This window comes from Oncorhynchus mykiss, chromosome 8 (assembly GCF_013265735.2).
Source record: "Oncorhynchus mykiss isolate Arlee chromosome 8, USDA_OmykA_1.1, whole genome shotgun sequence".
NCBI classification, from domain to species: domain Eukaryota; kingdom Metazoa; phylum Chordata; class Actinopteri; order Salmoniformes; family Salmonidae; genus Oncorhynchus; species Oncorhynchus mykiss.
This window is the reverse complement of record NC_048572.1, coordinates 83,240,096-83,255,615: the sequence shown is the minus strand read 5'-3', so window position 1 is coordinate 83,255,615 and position 15,520 is coordinate 83,240,096. Positions and strand designations below refer to the sequence as shown.

Genomic DNA, 15,520 nt, shown 5'->3' with positions numbered 1-15,520 from the left:
CAAGAGCAGACTCAGATGAGGAAACAAAATACTTATAGTTACACAGAGAGATATGGAGTGCAGATCCGGGGAAGCTTGGATGAGTTGCAGAAAAAACACATGTGGAGACTGCGGTTGGAGTTAGCTGAGTAGAACAGGGTAAACAGGTCCTGAGGGGAATCAAAGATAGTGGTGGTGAGTAAAATCCAGAGCAATGTAGTTGGGTGGTGAGATGTGGAACAGGAGACAGGAGCCAGAGACAGAGCAATAATGAGCAGAGATTACGATCTGGCAGAGTGCAAGTGGCAGGACTGAGTATTTGTTGAGGTCTTCATTATGGAATGAGTTGCAGCTGGTAGGGATCTGCTCTGACTCCAGCACACCTTTCTCCAACCACAGAATCACACAAAAAGGGAGAGGGAGAGAGAGAGTGTACAGGGGGATTAACTGCAGGTCAAGACACCGGATGAACACCAGAGGGCGTAGCAGAAGCATTTGTGACAGTACGCCCCCCTCTACGGACGCCACCTGGCGCACGACCCGTCTTGTCTGGGTGTGAGGTATGAAAATCCTGTAAGTGGGAGGGATCCAGAATGTGACGACGGGGCACCCAGCAGCGCTCCTCAGGCCCGTATCCTTCCCAGTCCACCAGATACTGCCAACCTCGGCAGTATGGTCGTCAATGAGCCGAGGGGTGGAGGAGCAGCTGCAGGAGGGGACAGGAGCAGACTGGTTTAATTAAGGATACATGGAAGGTGGGTGAGTTTTGAGAGAGTCTGGGTATTTCAGATGAACAGCAGAGGGGTTTATGACACGATCAATCTCAAAGGGGCCAATGAACCAGGGAGGTGTTTTTTTGGAAACCACTTTCAGGGGCAAGTCCTTAGATGAAAGCCATACCTTTTGGTCTGGAGTGTAGACTGGGACTGAAGCATGGCGACGGTTAGCTTGGGATTAGGTCCTGGTGGAGGCATGAAGAAGGGCCCTCCTCCAGGTGCGCCGACAATGGCGCATGTGGTCCTGGACTGAGGGCACCGCTACTTCGACCTCTTGGGCAGAGAACAAGGGAGGTTGGTAACCCAGAGCACACTCATAGAGTGTGACACCTGATGAGGCGTTGATTAGGGTGTTGCGGGCATATTCCACCCAAGGTAGCTGGGCACTCCAGGAGGAAGAGTTAGCCGAAGTCACACAGCGTATTGCAGTTTCCAACTCCTGGTTGGCCCACTTGGTCTGGTCATTGGTCTGGGGGTGATATCCAGACGAACGGCTGACATTAATACCCAGAGCTGTGCAGAAGGCTGTCCATACCTGGGATGTAAACTGGGGTCCTCTGTCAGAAACAATGTTACTAGGGATGCCATGCAGCTGCAAAACATGGGATACCAGCAGGAAGCTTGGAGGGGAATGAAGTGAGCCTCTTTGGAAAAATCAGTCAATAATAGTGAGGATGACTGAGTTACCATTCAATGGGGGAAGCCCAGTGACGAAGTCCAAAGATATGTGTGACCAGGGGCGACTATGTATGGGAAGAGGACAAAGCAGACCAGATGTAGCTTTGGTGGAGTTTTTGTTCCAAGCCCAGACCGAGCATGAATTCCTGAGCGTCTTTCTCCATGGTAGGCCACAAAAATCGCTGACGCAGGAAGGCGACAGTCCGGTTCATGCCAGGGTGACAGGTGAGGTGTGTAGAATGGGCCCATTGGAGAGCATCAGAACAAACTAAATCTGGCACAAACAGAGCCTTACAAGGACTGTTTCTAGGATCAGGCTGGTTCAGCTGAGCCTGACGAACACGGGACTCAATCTCCCAGGAGACAGCAGCAACGATACAGGAGGATGGCATAATGGTTTCTAGCTCGTGAACTTGTGTTGTCTGCGGTCAACTGATGGGAGAGGGCGTAAGGCTTGGTATTCTTAGATCCGGGGCGATAAGTGAGTGTGAAGTTGAATCTTCCAAAAACAATGCCCACCTGGCCTGCCGAGAGTTCAGATGTTTGGCGGTCTGGATGTAGGCTAGATTTTTGTGATCCGTCCACACAATGAAGGGAAGGACCGAACCCTCTAACCAGGGACACCACTCCTCAAGAGCCAGCTTAACAGCTAGGAGTTCCCGGTTACCTTTGTCAACATTTCTTCTTTCGGGACAAGAAGGGACAAGGATGGAGCTTCTGATCCGAGGGAGAATGTTGAGACAGGACTTCACCTACCCCGGTGTCGGAAGCGTCCACCTCGAGGACAAACTGGAGTTCTGGGTCTGGCTGGGAAAGGATAGGAGCAGAAGTGAAGGGATGCTTGAGTTCCCAGAACACTGCTTCTGCCTCAGGGGACCAGTGGAATGGAGTGGAAGTGAGTGGTGAGTGGTGAAAGGCGCTGCCAAACGACTGTAGTCACGGATGAATTGTCTATAAAACCTAAGGAAACGCTGTAACTGCTTCAGATTCGTGGGCACAGGCCACTCTGTGACTGCCCTAACCTTGGCAGGGTCCATTCGTAGCTGTCCTTGAGCAATAATGTAATCCAATAAGGTCACAGAGGAAACATGAAACTCACATTTCTCAGCCTTAACAAACACCTTATTCTCCAATAGACTTTGGATAACTTGATGGACGTGTTGCTTGTGAGCCTCAATGTCCTTCAAAAAAATTCCGGAGTTCAAGTTTAGTAAACACTGTGGAACCATGGAGGGGGGGTCAAAGTAGCACTGATAAGTGGCAAAGGATACTTGTTCCTGACAGTGATCCTATTCAATCCACGGATGTCTATGCATGGCCTCAGTGACCCATCCTTCTTCTTGACAAAGAAAAACCCAGCTCCCACTGGAGAGGAAGAAGGCCTGACATGTCCGACAGCCAGGAAATCCTGTATGTATTCTTCCATAACCTCTTTCTCGGGCGAGAGAGGTTATACAACCTGCTACTAGGGAGAGGAGCTCCAGGCTGAAGCTCGATAGCACCGTCGTACGGCTGATGGGGCGGCAGAGATGGAGTGTGGTGCTTACTGAATACAGGAGCTAGACCGTGATATTCTGGAGGAACGGAAGGCAGGTCTGGGGGTTCTGGAATGGACTGGGGTGCATACAAGGCAGGGAGAAGGGCATAATGTAGACAATTAGAATGACTCAAATGTACTCCAAGTAGTTACCCTTCCGGTGGACCGGTCAATCTGTGGGTTGTGTACCTTTAACCATGGATGACCCAGAACCAGAGGTGAGTGAGAACAGTCGATGATGTGGAAACGGATCTTTTCCTGGTGATTTGTAAAGGACTGAGTATTTGTTTAGGTCTTGATTATGGAACGAGTTGCAGCTGGTAGGTATCTGCTCTGACTCCAGCACACCTTTCTCCAACCACACAATCACACAGAGAGGGAGAGGGAGAAAGAGAGTACAGGGGGAGTAACTGCAGGTCAAGAAGACACCGGATGAACATCAGAGGGAGTAGCAGGAGCAGATGTGACAAAAAATATGAGTACATTATCTCTTATACACACACACACACACACACGCGCACACACCCTGTTGCTGATGAGGCTGTAAGCACAATGGTATCAAAGCCATTTCCCGGTAATAAAACTGAAGAGACTACCACATTTTCATATATCCTTTTAGATGAACTCCAGGCTTATATAGAGCCAAGAGTTGTTCCTGGTTAGGTTTGAGCATTAAATTTGGCTCTTTGATTCATGTCCAATAAACAAATTATTTATAGATACAGGTGAAAATATTGTCCTCACTTGTTCTGTCCTGTTCTGTCCTCTGCTGTCCCCCTATCCAGTCCTGTCCTTTCCTGTCAGCCTATGTCATGTTCTGTCCTCTCCTTCCTGCTATCACACCCTTAAACATCAGACCTCCATGTTATCACACCCTTTGGATAACCTTTGGAACCCCTCGACAACATTCCGCTAAAAAGGTAGTGCGCGAAATTCAAAAATATTTTTTTGAAATATGTATCTCAACAAGTCCAATACAGCAAATGAAAGATAAACATATTGTTAATCTACCCATCGTGTCCGATTTCAAAAATGCTTTACAGCTAAAGCACATTATGTTAGGTCATAGCCAAGTCAAAAAAACACACAGACATTTTTCCAGCCAAAGATAGGAGTCACAAAAATGAGAAATATACATGTAGATCAAATTAATCACTAACCTTTGATGATCTTCAGCAGATGACACTCATAGGACATCATATTACACAATACATGTATGTTTTGTTCGATAATGTGCATATTTATATCCAAAAATCTAAGTTTACATTGGCGCCTTACGTGCAGTAATGTTGTGAGTCCAAAACATCCGGTGATTTTGCAGAAATACTCATAATAAACATTGATAAAAGATGCAAGTGTTATCCACAGAATTAAAGATAGACTTCTCCTTAATGCAACCGCTGTGTCAGATTTTTTTTTAACTTTACGGAAAGAGCATAGCGGGATTTCTTGTTGATTCCAAAATGGTGGATATTCCTCTGGCTGTTTTGGGTTCTTAGCGCCGTTCTCAGAACCCAAAACAGCCAGAGGAATATCCGCTATTTTGGAATCAACAAAGTTAGAAACAACACCATAAATATTCACTTACCTTTGATGATCTTCATCAGAAGGCACTCCCAGGAATCCCAGTTCAACAATAAATTACTGATTTGTTCCGTAAAGTTCCATAATTTATGTCCAAATAGCCACTTGTTGTTAGCATGTTCAGCCCAGTAATCCATCTTCATGAGGCACAGGCACTTCATCCAGACAAAAACTTGAAAAGTTCTGTTACAGTCCTTTAGAAACATGTCAAACGATGTGTGGAATCAATCTTTAGGATGTTTTTAACATAAAACATCAATAATGTTCCAACCGGAGAATTCCTTTGTCTTCAGAAAAGCACTGGAATGAGAGGTAACTCTGTCGGGAACGCGCGTCATGAGACCAAGGCACTATGCCAGGCCACTGACTCAAAGAGGTCTCATGAGCCCATCCTTTATAGTAGAATCCTCATTCAAGTTTTTAAAGACGGTTGACATCTAGTGGAAGCCGTAGGAAGTGCAACTTTATCCATATCTCAATGTGTATTCGGTTGGCCAAGCTTTGAAAAACTACAAACCTCAGATGTCCCACTTCCTGGTTGGATTTTTCTCAGGTTTTCGCCTGCCATATGAGTTCTGTTATACTCACAGACATCATTCAAACAGTTTTAGAAACTTCAGAGTGTTTTCTATCCAAATCTACTAATACTATGCATATCTTATCTTCTGGGGATTCGCTTATCTTCAAGCGCATTCGCAAAAAAAGCACTGTCGTTGCACCAATGTGTACCTAACCATAAACATCAATGCCTTTCTTAAAATCAATACACAAGTATATAATTTTAAACCTGCATATTTAGTTAATATTGCCTGCAAACATGATTTTTTTTTAACTAGGGAAATTGTGTCACATATCTTGCGTTCTGTGCAAGGAGAGTCAGGGTATATGCAGCAGTATATGCTGCCTGGCTTTTTGTGAACTGTGTGAAGACCATTTTTTCCTAACAAAGACCGTAATTAATTTGCCAGAATTGTACATAATTATGACATAACATTGAAGGTTGTGCAATGTAACAACAATATTTAGACTTAGGGATGCCAGCCGTTAGATAAAATATGGAACGGTTCCGTATTTCAGGGAAAGAATAAACATTTTGTTTTCGAAATGATAGTTTCTGGATTTTACCATATTAATGACCTAAGGCTCGTATTTCTGTGTGTTATTATATTATAACTAAGTCTATGATTTTATATTTGATAGAGCAGTCTGACTGAGCGGTGGTGAGCACAGGGTGAGCACAGGCACTATGGTGGTCTGCTTAAAACATGTTGGTATTACAGACTCGGACAGGGAGAGGTTGAAAATGTCAGTGAAGACACTTGCCAGTTGCTCAGTGCATGCTCACAGTACACGTCCTGGTAATCTGCCTGGCCCTGCGGCCTTGTGAATGTTGACCTGTATAAAGGTCTTAGTCACATCGGCTGCGGAGAGCGTGATCACAGTCTTTCGGAACAGCTGTTGCTCTCATGCATGCTTCAGTGTTATTTTCCTCAAAGCGAGTATAGAAGTAGTTTATAGCGGGATTTCTTATAATCTTTCAGGTTAGTGTCCCGCTCCTTGAAAGCCGTAGCTCTAGCCTTTAGCTCAGTGTGTATTTTGCCTGGAATCCATGGCTTCTGGTTGGGATATGTACATACGGTCACTGTGGGGACGAAGTCATCGATGCACTTACTGATGAAGCCAATGACTGATGTGGTGTACTCCTCTGCCATCGGAGGAATCCCGGAACATATTCCAGTCTGTGCTAGCAAAACAGTCCTGTAGCTTAGCATCTGATTCATCTGACCACTTTTTTATTGATCTAGTCACTGGTGCTTCCTGCTTAAATTTTTTCTTGTAAGCTGGAATTGGGAGGATAGAATTATGGTCAGATTTGCCAAATGGAGGGCGAGGGAGAGTTTTTCACGCGTCTCTGTGTGTGGAGGAAAGATGGTCTGCATTGAAGTCACCGGCTACTAGGAGCGCCTCCTCTGGGTGAGCGTTTTCTTGTTTGCTTATGGCGGAATACAGCTCATTCAATGCTGTCTTAGTGTCAGCCTCTGACCATGTAAACAGCTACGAAAAATACAGATGAAAACTCTCTAGGTAGATAGTGTGGTCTACAGCTTATCATGAGATACTCTACCTCAGGCGAGCAATAGCTTGAGACTTCCTTAGATATCGTGCGCCACCTGTTATTTACAAAAATACATAGTCTTATCAGACGCCGCTGTTCTATCCTGCCAGTACAGCGTATAACCAGCCAGCTGTATGTTGATAGTGTCGTCGTTCAGCCACGACTCTGTGAAACATAAGATATTACAGTTTTGAATGTCCCGTTGGTAGTTTAATCTTCCACATAGGTCATCTATTTTATTGTCCAAAGATTGCATGTTTGCTAGCAGAATGGAAGGAAGCGGGGGTTTATTCGATCACCCACAAATTCTCAGACGTTTTCTCCTCCTCCTCTTCACGAAAATCACAGGGATCTGAGCCTGTTCCCGAGAAAGCAGTATATCGTTCGTGTCGGCCTCGTCAGACTCGTTAAAGGAAAAAAAAGATTCTGCCAAACCGTGGTGATTAATCACAGTCCTGATGTCCAGAAGTTATTTTCGGTCATAAGAGACGGTAGAGCCAACATTATGTGCAAATTAAATGTAAAAATAAATAATCGAACATCTGCCTTCTTCTCTGGTGCCATCTTAGAGACTTCCATGTTATCACACCTTAAACATGAGACGTCCATGTTATCACACCTTAAACATGAGATGTCCATGTTATCACACCTTAAACATGAGACCTCCATGTTATCACACCTTAAACATGAGACGTCCATGTTATCACACCTTAAACATGAGACGTCCATGTTATCACGCCTTAAACATGACATGTCTATGTTATCACACCTTAAACATGAGACGTCCATGTTATCACACCTTAAACATGAGACGTCCATGTTACCACACCTTAAACATGAGACGTCCATGTTATCACACCTTAAACATGAGACGTCCATGTTATCACACCTTAAACATGAGACGTCCATGTTATCACACCTTAAACATGAGACGTCCATGTTATCACACCTTAAACATGAGACGTCCATGTTATCACACCTTAAACATGACATGTCTATGTTATCACACCTTAAACATGAGACGTCCATGTTATCACACCTTAAACATGAGACGTCCATGTTATCACACCTTAAACATGAGACGTCCATGTTATCACACCTTAAACATGAGACGTCCATGTTATCACACCTTAAACATGAGACGTCCATGTTATCCGATAGCTCCAATCCAAAGTCCAGCTCTCTAAGGCCTAACAATAATAATCACAGGGATGAGGGTCGTAGTAAAAGGTTTAGCCTCTGATCCATGTCACCCTCTCCTGTCCAAGGAAATGAAGCACAAGCCACACCACTCCGCCCGGGCCAAGTGCCATACATGTACAATTCATGAACCTTTTAAATGGTTAACTAGTGAGCCAGGCCTAGTGATAGTATTACTACAACAAGATGACTGAGAAGCTTTGAAGTTCAAAGGGTTTTACAGTTCAGAAACAGAGATGTAGTTTGTTAGACAAGACATCCTATCTAGTGGGACCCCAGGCAGACAGGCAGGCGGGCGGGCGGACGGGCGGACGGGCGGGCGGACAGGCAGGCAGGCAGGCAGGCAGACAGACAGACAGACAGACAGACAGACAGACAGGCAGACAGACAGACAGACAGACAGACAGACAGACAGACAGACAGACAGACAGACAGACAGACAGACAGACAGACAACGGACAGACAGACAGACAGACAGGCAGGCAGGCAGACAGACAGACAGGCAGACAGGCAGTTAGGCAGACAGACATACAGAGAGACAGACAGACAGACAGACAGGCAGGCAGACAGACAGACAGACAGACAGACAGACAGACAGACAGACAGACAGACAGGCAGGCAGGCAGACAGGCAGGCAGGCAGGCAGGCATACAGGCAGGCAGGCAGACAGAAACACACACACACACACCGGCAGCAAAGAGGCATGAGGCCACATGGTCACATGGACAAGGGCCATGCCACTATACCGTCTTCCAACCAAGCCTTGGTTGCATCAGAAGTATGTGTGACTCAGTGCCAACAGCCGAGCCTGATCCTGCCGAACCCACCAGCCCATACCGGCCTAATGTTACTCCTAAATATAGTCCCACTGGTTTTCCCCACCACCAAGCTGTCGAATCGTGGGCATATTTACCCTCTCAACTACTCCTGCCAGCCTACATTGCAACAGGCCAGGGTGGTCAAAATATGATTGTTGTTCATTTGGTTTACTTCATTACTTTAAGTGGGGTTGATTTAGTTTGCCAAGCATATCGGATATGCCATTGCGCTGGGAAAGCTAAATTAAGTTCACCATGAAGTATCTGACAGAAATCAAATGGCCTCACATAGACCCAGGTCTAGTGAACCAAATGGATTCATTAAACACACTGCGCTGATGCACTACAGACTATTATATACAAGCCTGGAGAAGGAGAGTAAATCATCCATACTGGTCTCTAACCGTAGCCTAACCATCTCTGTTCCTGTAAATGATTAGCCATAGAGCCACACCCTTTTCTGCACATTTCCTGCTCTTTGTATAGTGAGGAAAGGCAAGGAAAGACTGGAGGTCACGGCTAGCTAGAGCGGAGGTCAAGGCTAGTGGACACAGCAAAAACCAACATTGGGCTTTATCACTTGCATGGGGCTGTGTATTGCTGTGTATCCTGTCATTTAAGAACATAGAATAACATATTCATGACAACAATAACAGACCTAGCCACAAATCCCAGGATAGGAGAATATAATAACTTTCTTTTCAATAAAACCTACTTAATGAGACTGTAAGTCACAGTCACATTTCCCATAATATTATGATCAGCTTGAGCAATAGCAAATCTGATCATGACTACAATATTGTTATCTTGCATAATATCTAAACTCAGCAAAAAAAGAAAGGTCCCTTTTTCAGGACTCTGTCTTTCAAAGATAATTCATAAAAATCCAAATAACTTCACAGATCTTCATTGTAAAGGATTTAAACACTGTTTCCCATGCTTGTTCAATGAACCATAAACAATTAATGAACAAGCACCTGTGGAACGGTCGTTAAGACACTATAAACTTACAGACGGTAGGCAAATAAGGTCACAGTTATGAAAACTTAGGACACTAAAGAGACCTTTCTACTGACTCTGAAAAACACCAAAAAAAGATACCCAGGGTCCCTGCTCATCTGCGTGAACGTGCCTTAGACATGCTGCAAGGAGGCGTGAGGACTGCAGTAAATTGCAATGTCTGTCCTGTGAGATGCCTTGACAGCGCTACAGGGAGACAGGACGGACAGCTGATCGTCCTCGCAGTGGCAGACCACGTGTAACAACACCTGCACAGATCGGTACATCTGAACATCACACCTGCGGGACAGGTACAGGATGGCAACAACAACTGCCAGAGTTACACCAGTGTTCTTCCATGGCCAGCAAAGAGCCCGGATCTCAATCCCATTGAGCACGTCTGGGACCTATTGGATCGGAGGGTAAGGGATAGGGCCATTCCCCCCAGAAATGTCCAGAAACTTGAAGGTGCCTTGGTGGAAGAGTGAGGCAACATCTCACAGCAAGGACTGGCAAATCTGGTGCAGTACATGTGGAGGAGATGCACTGCAATGCAGCTGGTGGCCACACCAGATACTTACTGTTACTTTGATTTCGACCCCCCCCCCCTTTGTTCATGGACACATTATTCTATTTCTGTTTGTCACATGTCTGTGGAACTTGTTCAGTTTATGTCTCAGTTGTTGAATCTTGTTATCTTCATACAAATATTTACAAATGTTAAGTTTGCTTAAAATAAATGCAGTTGACAGTGAGAGGACGTTTCTTCTTTTTTTTTTGCTGAGTTTATATGATGTATGCATATCTAATCTCCATAATCTCGTTCTTATCCCTATCATCAGTTAAAGCATGGTGATTTGCCTGGAGAGAATTATCATTGTGTTTCACAGCTTAGAGTCAAGCTATTGATTCTGTTGTCTTCTAGGAAGCCAATGATGCCTGACATAGCTCCCGTATCGGCTGGCAAAGGTCTGACATGCTATGGAAGGGGTGGTCTAGGTTTTCAGACGGGGTGTGTGTGTGCGCGCGCATGTGTGCATGTGTGTGTGTGACCGCTATGCTGACTGAGTTCAAGTAACAGGTGGAAAAATCGGAGCTATACAAATCTAGCACAGTAGCACCGCACTCCAATTGGACATAGTTCCGGAGTACAGTAGAAGCTAATTGGCTACAGTAAAACGGACTGATTGGACTGAGTTGAGCCACGAGGTGTGACATGAATAGTGACGCTGTGGTGAATCCTTTATATGCTAGGCAGAGATACTCTATCAATGAAGTAGTAAAGGGAGGGGACATTCTAGCAATAAGAGAAAAAAATAAAGTTTAAAGGACTTTTCTTTTGAAAGTTAATGTTTCTATAGGGGTTCCTTTCCTTCGTCTAACACCGACGTAGAGTAGTTACTGCTACGGACCAAGATCAAGATATCATCATGAAATTAATTATAGGAATTGGCGGGTAAGTCATATCTAATGAATATTAATATTAAAAACAAGTTTACTATTTTACTATTTGTTATGACGGTAAGAACATAATTCAACGTTTCTAATATTGATAATACCAAACGTATTTCTGTAGCCGAAATTAATTGTCCACACAAGATCAAGTGGACCGGAGATAATTTATAGAAAATGATGTTCATTGTGTTTTTTAATTATTCTGTCTAGCGTGACCAACGGTGGGAAAACCACTCTAACCAATAAATTGATCCAGGCGTTGCCCAACTGTTGTGTGATACATCAGGATGACTTTTTTAAGGTAAGATGCTTCATCACGTTTATGTCTCTCAGCCCAGAAAGCTTGCTGTTTGAGTAACCACTTTCATTTGATTCATATCATTATTTTGAAGTCATAACATCGTGTTCACTTGTTTTACCATGCGTTTTTATGATCGAAAACGAACAGATTGTATAGATTGTATAGCCTACAGTAGCCTATTTAATTGGAGTTACAAAAAAAAAAAAAATTGGCCTTGAACACTTAATATCGCCACCTACTGGTGGCAAGTCAGTAAAGGATGACCAGACAGAGCTACCATATTCCACCTGATATAATGTGCTTAACATTGTCTCCTGAAGAACCAATGAAAATGTTGAAATGTTTACATCATTTGAAGTTCAAACATTGCATTCACTTTTCATTGTAATGCAACAATTGTTTTTACTGCATGACAGTTATTAATGTTCATTTGACTTTGAACATTTTCATTCACCCGATAATGATCTGTATACTCTGTGTTGTCAATGTCAACAACTTATTGCAAATTAAGGAAGGATCATTTAAAAAAAAAAAAGGGGTTCTTTTTATTTAAATGTCAGTGGATGAATATCGCTGACTGTCAACGGCTGACACCGTGTACCCTCTCCAGTACGACTACAGTGCCCTGCCCACATGTTGAGCAGTTAGGCCATGTGCCAACAGCATGGTTGGGGTCAATTCTATTTCAATTCAGTCAATTCAGGAATCGGGAGTTGGATTTCGGAATTTAGAATTGGAATTTAGAATTGGAAATGGAATTTACTTCCTGATCCCATCCCTGGCCCTTACAAGGCATTATTTACAGTGCACTGAGGGTGCAGGTTAGCCTTTAGCTGTTTGCCTCAGTGGAGACGCTGGCATCGTTAACTTAGCTCATATCCAGGTGTGATCAGCACTGACTGGTTACTACTCTGTCATCATCACCTTGAGGTTGCAGCAATGTTTTCTTGGTGACTGTTATTTCAGAAACCCGATCAGATAGAAGTCGGGGAGGACGGCTTTAGGCAGTGGGATGGTAAGAGTTGGATTCGCTGTAGGAATGAAAACAAACACTACGAGTAATGTACTCTTTTCCTTTAATTGACATCTTCAAAAGTTCCTCTGATACTTTTGTAATAGACAACAATTTACCTGCAATTTTAAATTCAATTTTTACAAAAATTCTGTGAATGCTACGCCAGTTACTAGAGCTGACTGTTGTGTTTTGAAACACATTGGCTGCTGTGTTGTTTAGTTCCCTGGTGGTGAAGCGTATTGTTCTGTCTATTCCCTGTTCTTTAGTGATCACATCCCTGGATATGGAGGCCATGGTTAACACTGTGGAGGGATGGCAAGAGAACCCAGTCAAGTTCGCCCGCTCCCACGGCATCTGCGTCACACCTGAAGCAGAGGACTCAGACCCTGACAACGGTATCCACATCCTCATCGTGGAAGGGTTTCTGCTCTATAACTACAAGTATGTTGTTTTCCTACAACATTTGACATGTTAAAGACAACAACATTTTGCCTGAAGTCAGTCTGTAGTTAGACTCTCTCTCTCTGTCTTCCCTTCGAGGACAATAACGTTCAATCGTATCTTACTATACACTATTATTGACTTTATCGATGAAAGTTAACTAGAGTTTTCACAACTCACGCCTTGTTCTGACCACCGTTTGTTTTGGTTCCTGCAGGCCTATTGTTGATGTCTATGACAAAAGCTACTACATTGCCATTCCAAAAGAGGAGTGCAAGAGGAGGAGAAGTACAAGGAACTACACAGTCCCTGACCCCCCTGGTCTGTTTGAAGGCCATGTCTGGCCCATGTACCTAAAACACAGGAAAGAGATGGAAGAAAACTACCATGGTATAGGTATGTACTGGACACTACTGCAGAGTTCATGTCATGTTTATTATGATCAATTATTATAATATATGTGTGTATTTAACTTTTCCACTATTTTTACTATGGTTTATAATGATTAAATGTGAGGCATTTTGCCCCTCAGAGTACCTTGATGGCTTGAAACCTAAAGAGGAGATCTACAACCAAGTGTATGAAAACATACAAAACACCCTGCTCAACAACTTATAGGTAAACTAATACATATATTGGATCACGTACGTGTACACATATAAATCGGCATTAATGTATTGCTTGCTAATAATTGTTATATCTCTCTCTTCCACAGCAGGGAGTCCCAAGACTTGTGTATAAACCTGTAAATACTACTGCCTGAAATTAATATGGATATGTAAATAGTTTAAGGCCTAACTTATTTAAAAAAAAACTGAACGGCAGAAGCATTGTATTTTGTATAATCAAATGTTAACCTTTTCTAAGATGATTTACCAACTGGACTGCCCAGTGTTGAAACACATGAAGAACAGGTCTATGTGCTTCCTGTGTTTTCATGGTTAAAAAATATCTTCCCACACTGAGAGAAAAGATTGTGTCTACAACATAAAGAGACCTATGAATCCATCTACTGTGTTCTGTGGTTATTCTCAATCCAATAAACGTTCAATTTACCGCTTTCTAAACGAGGAAATGTGGCAACACAAGACTAGTATCCAGTAGACGCAGCTATATTACAGTGAGAGCATTTAGAAAAGTATTATATTAATACCTACAGAAACATATACAGCTGTTACATCTTCATATCATTTTGTACACTGAAGACAGATTCAAGATCAACACAAATGCTTAGTCTGTTTTTTTAAAGTTTTTTTTTACATCATTTTACATCAGCTGCTCAGCTGCTCTGCTCGAAGCTTTAGCATTCAGGAAAAGGGAAAGAAACCAGAACAGAATTTATTCCCGATGAATTTTGAACATTGAACCAAAAACTCTCCACAAACATAAACAACAACAACAAAATCAACAACAAAACTAGCCCTACTGTGATGTAGTAGTAACTACTTCATACTGACACTGTGCCGACCTACGTAAACAGCCATGTCAATGCAGAGATATCTGGGACATATTCATCAGTGGAAATGGCTTCTCGATGATTAGGAGAGGTTTTCCATGCCATGGAAATAGTTAACAGCTCTTTTGAAGTTAAATTGAAGCCACCGTAAATTGTTCCCTCCAAGACATTTAAAAAAAGGTATTCTTTCGTACAATGCATATTTTATTGTGTTTAGCATTTAACAACAGCGCTCCATCCCATTAATGAGGGGAGGCAGTCAAAACAAACCATTGGTTGTGTTTGTATTTCATCATTCAAAGCCCATCACATCTGTCATCTACAGTTCATTCCCTCATAAAGGACGTTGCGTGTTGCAACGCACCAAACAGCCATGTCGGTGGTTCTGTTAGCTCATTTGGTTGCAGTTCTTGTACCCAGGGTTCTGGGTTTGAATCCTACTGAATATGTTTTAAGTGCAAGTCGCTTGGGATAAAAAGCATCAGATAAATTATTGTCTGACGGACATCGACTGATCAATGATATCTAATCTATTTACAATATGACCTCAACTACCAAGACAGTGGGCTTATGTTTTTATCCATGATACTGGTAATGACAGTGTAATTTCATCCTTATAGCTTGTCAACCATGACCTGGGATTTCAATAACTACAATACGCTGTGAACGGCCAACCCAGCAGTCTTCCAGTGGGTGTGGGTGGTGACCAGCTGGTGTGGGGTGGTGACCAGTGGGTGTGGGGTGGTGACCAGTGGGTGTGGGGTGGTGACCAGCGGGTGTGGGTGGTGACCAGCTGGTGTGGGGTGGTGACCAGCGGGTGTGGGTGGTGACCAGCGGGTGTGGGGTGGTGACCAGCTGGTGTGGGGTGGTGACCAGTGGGTGTGGGTGGTGACCAGCGGGTGTGGGGTGGTGACCAGCTGGTGTGGGGTGGTGACCAGTGGTTGTGGGTGGTGACCAGCGGGTGTGGGGTGGTGACCAGCTGGTGTGGGGTGGTGACCAGTGGGTGTGGGGTGGTGACCAGCGGGTGTGGGTGGTGACCAGCTGGTGTGGGTGGTGACCAGCGGGTGTGGGGTGGTGACCAGCTGGTGTGGGGTGGTGACCAGTGGGTGTGGGTGGTGACCAGCGGGTGTGGGGTGGTGACCAGCTGGTGTGGGGTGGTGACCAG

At 43.9% G+C, this 15,520-nt stretch overlaps 1 protein-coding gene and 1 long non-coding RNA gene across 5 annotated transcripts in view; one reads left to right on the top strand and one right to left on the bottom strand.

Moving 5' to 3' along the window:
- The window catches only part of LOC110530792, a 50,251-nt gene that overhangs the window by 25,910 nt on the left and 8,821 nt on the right, over positions 1–15,520 (bottom strand). Inside the window, exon 3 of one of the 2 annotated variants that reach the window (XR_005052976.1) lies at positions 43–149. The exons of the other annotated variant lie outside the window; for it this stretch is intronic. This is a non-coding gene — a long non-coding RNA (uncharacterized LOC110530792). The remainder of the gene's footprint in view (positions 1–42; positions 150–15,520) is intronic. 2 annotated transcript variants of the gene reach the window in all.
- LOC110530790 (nicotinamide riboside kinase 2) lies at positions 10,933–13,907 on the top strand. Of its 3 annotated transcripts, none has more exons than XM_021614059.2 (7): positions 10,933–11,143; positions 11,353–11,443; positions 12,410–12,458; positions 12,725–12,899; positions 13,117–13,295; positions 13,432–13,517; positions 13,618–13,907. In XM_021614059.2, exons 1-6 carry the CDS (start codon positions 11,118–11,120, stop codon positions 13,515–13,517), a joined length of 606 nt encoding a protein of 201 aa, XP_021469734.1. In that variant the 5' UTR covers positions 10,933–11,117; the 3' UTR covers positions 13,618–13,907. The 3 variants fall into 3 exon arrangements, with proteins under 3 accessions (XP_021469734.1, XP_021469732.1, XP_036842442.1); XM_021614057.2 differs by having other exon boundaries at positions 10,934–11,143; positions 13,615–13,907; XM_036986547.1 differs by lacking the exon at positions 12,410–12,458 and having other exon boundaries at positions 10,939–11,143; positions 13,615–13,907.

Bases quoted from the DNA above. Each gene is read 5' to 3' on its own strand.
- LOC110530790 (XM_021614059.2), top strand. From the start codon at position 11,118: ATGAAATTAATTATAGGAATTGGCGG. The intron at 11,144-11,352 runs GTAAGTCATATC...TATTCTGTCTAG, and splicing joins TTAATTATAGGAATTGGCGG to CGTGACCAACGGTGGGAAAA. The intron at 12,900-13,116 runs GTATGTTGTTTT...TGGTTCCTGCAG, and splicing joins TTTCTGCTCTATAACTACAA to GCCTATTGTTGATGTCTATG.